Source organism: Mesitornis unicolor, unplaced genomic scaffold (genome assembly GCF_000695765.1).
Source record: "Mesitornis unicolor isolate BGI_N332 unplaced genomic scaffold, ASM69576v1 scaffold328, whole genome shotgun sequence".
NCBI lineage: Eukaryota > Metazoa > Chordata > Aves > Mesitornithiformes > Mesitornithidae > Mesitornis > Mesitornis unicolor.
The window spans coordinates 1-2093 of NW_010200907.1; the positions used below are offsets into that span (position 1 = coordinate 1).

The 2093-nt window shown below is 44.4% G+C and overlaps 1 protein-coding gene across 1 annotated transcript in view; it reads left to right on the forward strand.

The window, feature by feature from the left end:
- Window positions 1-54: 54 nt before the first annotated feature.
- TRMT2A (tRNA methyltransferase 2 homolog A (S. cerevisiae)) overlaps window positions 55-2093 on the forward strand; it is a 7620-nt gene continuing 5581 nt past the window's right edge. The window contains exons 1-3 of the mRNA XM_010189878.1: window positions 55-707; window positions 1366-1474; window positions 1960-2093. The exon at window positions 1960-2093 is cut by the window's right edge and continues 66 nt beyond it. Coding sequence (XP_010188180.1) covers window positions 55-707; window positions 1366-1474; window positions 1960-2093 — 896 coding nt within the window. The remainder of the gene's footprint in view (window positions 708-1365; window positions 1475-1959) is intronic.

A 2093-nucleotide genomic window follows, 5' to 3' on the forward strand; every position in this document is an offset into this window, starting at 1 on the left:
GGCGGGGGAGCGGGGTTGAGGTGGTGTCCGGGCCGAGGGGAGGCCGGCGGGAGCATGGAGGAGGAAGGCGATCGGTGCGACCCCGACCACGTCGCGACTCCTGTGCTGGGGACTAAAGATGGGGCTGAAGTGGAGAGCAAGGCCGATGGAAGCGGGGGCGGGGGAGCGGGGTTGAGGTGGTGTCCGGGCCGAGGGGAGGCCGGCGGGAGCATGGAGGAGGAAGGCGATCGGTGCGACCCCGACCACGTCGCGACTCCTGTGCTGGGGACTAAAGATGGGGCTGAAGTGGAGAGCAAGGCCGATGGAAGCGGGGGGGACCCAGATGTGAAAAAGTTCCTTGCCAAATACGGACTCAACCCTCATAAGATAAAACTTTTTGGGAAGCAGACGTTCGCGTTTGTGACATTTAAGAGTGAGGAGGAGAGGGACAAGGCCATGAAAGTCCTCCACGGGGTTTTGTGGAAGAGCCGGCACCTGAGCGTTCGGCTTGCCAAGCCCAAAGCTGACCCGATTGCAAAAAAAAGGAAGAAAGAAGAGGAGACGGAGCAGGGAGAGGTGAAGCGACCAGCACCCTCCAAAGCCAGCGGAGAGGAGCCTCTGAGCAAGCAAATAGCGGATGTCGTGACCCCGCTGTGGAACATGCCCTACGAGGAGCAGCTGGCCAGAAAGAAGCAGGAAAGTGAACAAGTGCTGCAGAAGCTGACAAAGTAATTCCTGTTTGTAACGCTACTGTAATGTTTGCAAGACTTGCCCTTATGATAGGATATAGCAAAATTTGCACAAATTGCTATGTTTAGGATAATGTAAGTTAGAGTAAATAACAGAGAATGTGCGATGCTAGGACCTAAAAACTGCTCCAGCTGACAACACTTGCTGTTCTTGGTCAGCCTCAGAAGATCGCTAAATGAAGGGCCATTGTTTTAAGGTCTGTTTTTCCATAGGCCTAAGCGGAAGGATGTTTGTGCCCTTCAAAAAAAAAAGACACTGTCAAATGGTGTAAGAGGTAATCAATCTGTAGAGATGGTAAAATACTATTAGGATTTTCTCTTTTAAAATCCCCTCAAATTTTTATGCCTGGTCTTTGTAGATCAGAGTATCACTTCTATCTCTTGCCTTAAGCACTTACATAGATAAAATTGGCATTCATTGAAAAATCCAGTACATACAAAACTTATTTTTTCAAGTCAAAGCTCTTATAAAGTTGGAGAGGCGTTGCCTGTTAAAAAATTCTGGAAGAAATACTTTTCATCTGATAATCTGATACTTTGTTATGCCCTATTAAAAAAAACCAAGAAGTCTTGTGCAACTGCTCACCTCACTTTTTCTAAACATGTACTTTACAATTTTTGTTTCTGATTTGGGCAGGGAAATAGGAAATAACAACAGAGCTTTACTACCTTGGTTGTTCCTGCAGAAGCAGAAGCATAATAAATTGTGTTGCCCAGTAGAGGGAGTGAAAGCATCACCACTACAGGTAATGTACTCCTAGGTAAGGTATGGGAATGGGGTTAACGAGCTTAGAGTTAAAGTAGACAGTGGACAAACTGAGTATTTGACTTCTTGTAATGAGGGATTAATTTTAAACGTTGTTAACTTTCATATTTTTTTAAATACTATGTGGAAATATTTAAGGAAGCAGAAGAATGGTTACAGTCAACGGCATAGTCTGCCTTTAAAGTTAATATGCTGTCCCTATCAGCTTGTGGTGTAGGCCGATACAAACGTTCTTCATCAACAGAGGCGATTATTTTGCTCTTTAAATAACAAGACTTACTAATACTTTTCCATTATTGCTGTTACTTCTCATATATCACAATCTGTTAATACCTTCTGTATGAACTAAATGTCCTGTGTCCATCTGCAAACGCATTTAAGTACATGAGGGTTGTTTCAAGAGAATCTTGGCATGCACAAATAAGTGCCGTGTAAATATCTTACATAACTTTATTTTAAATCTAGACCGAATATCGCAACAAATGTGAGTTCTTGATTGGGGTTGGTGTCAATCAAGAAGACAAAACTGTGGGTTGTCGTCTTGGCAAATATAAGGGTGGTACCTGTGCTGTAGTGGAGCCATTTGAAACTATTCACAT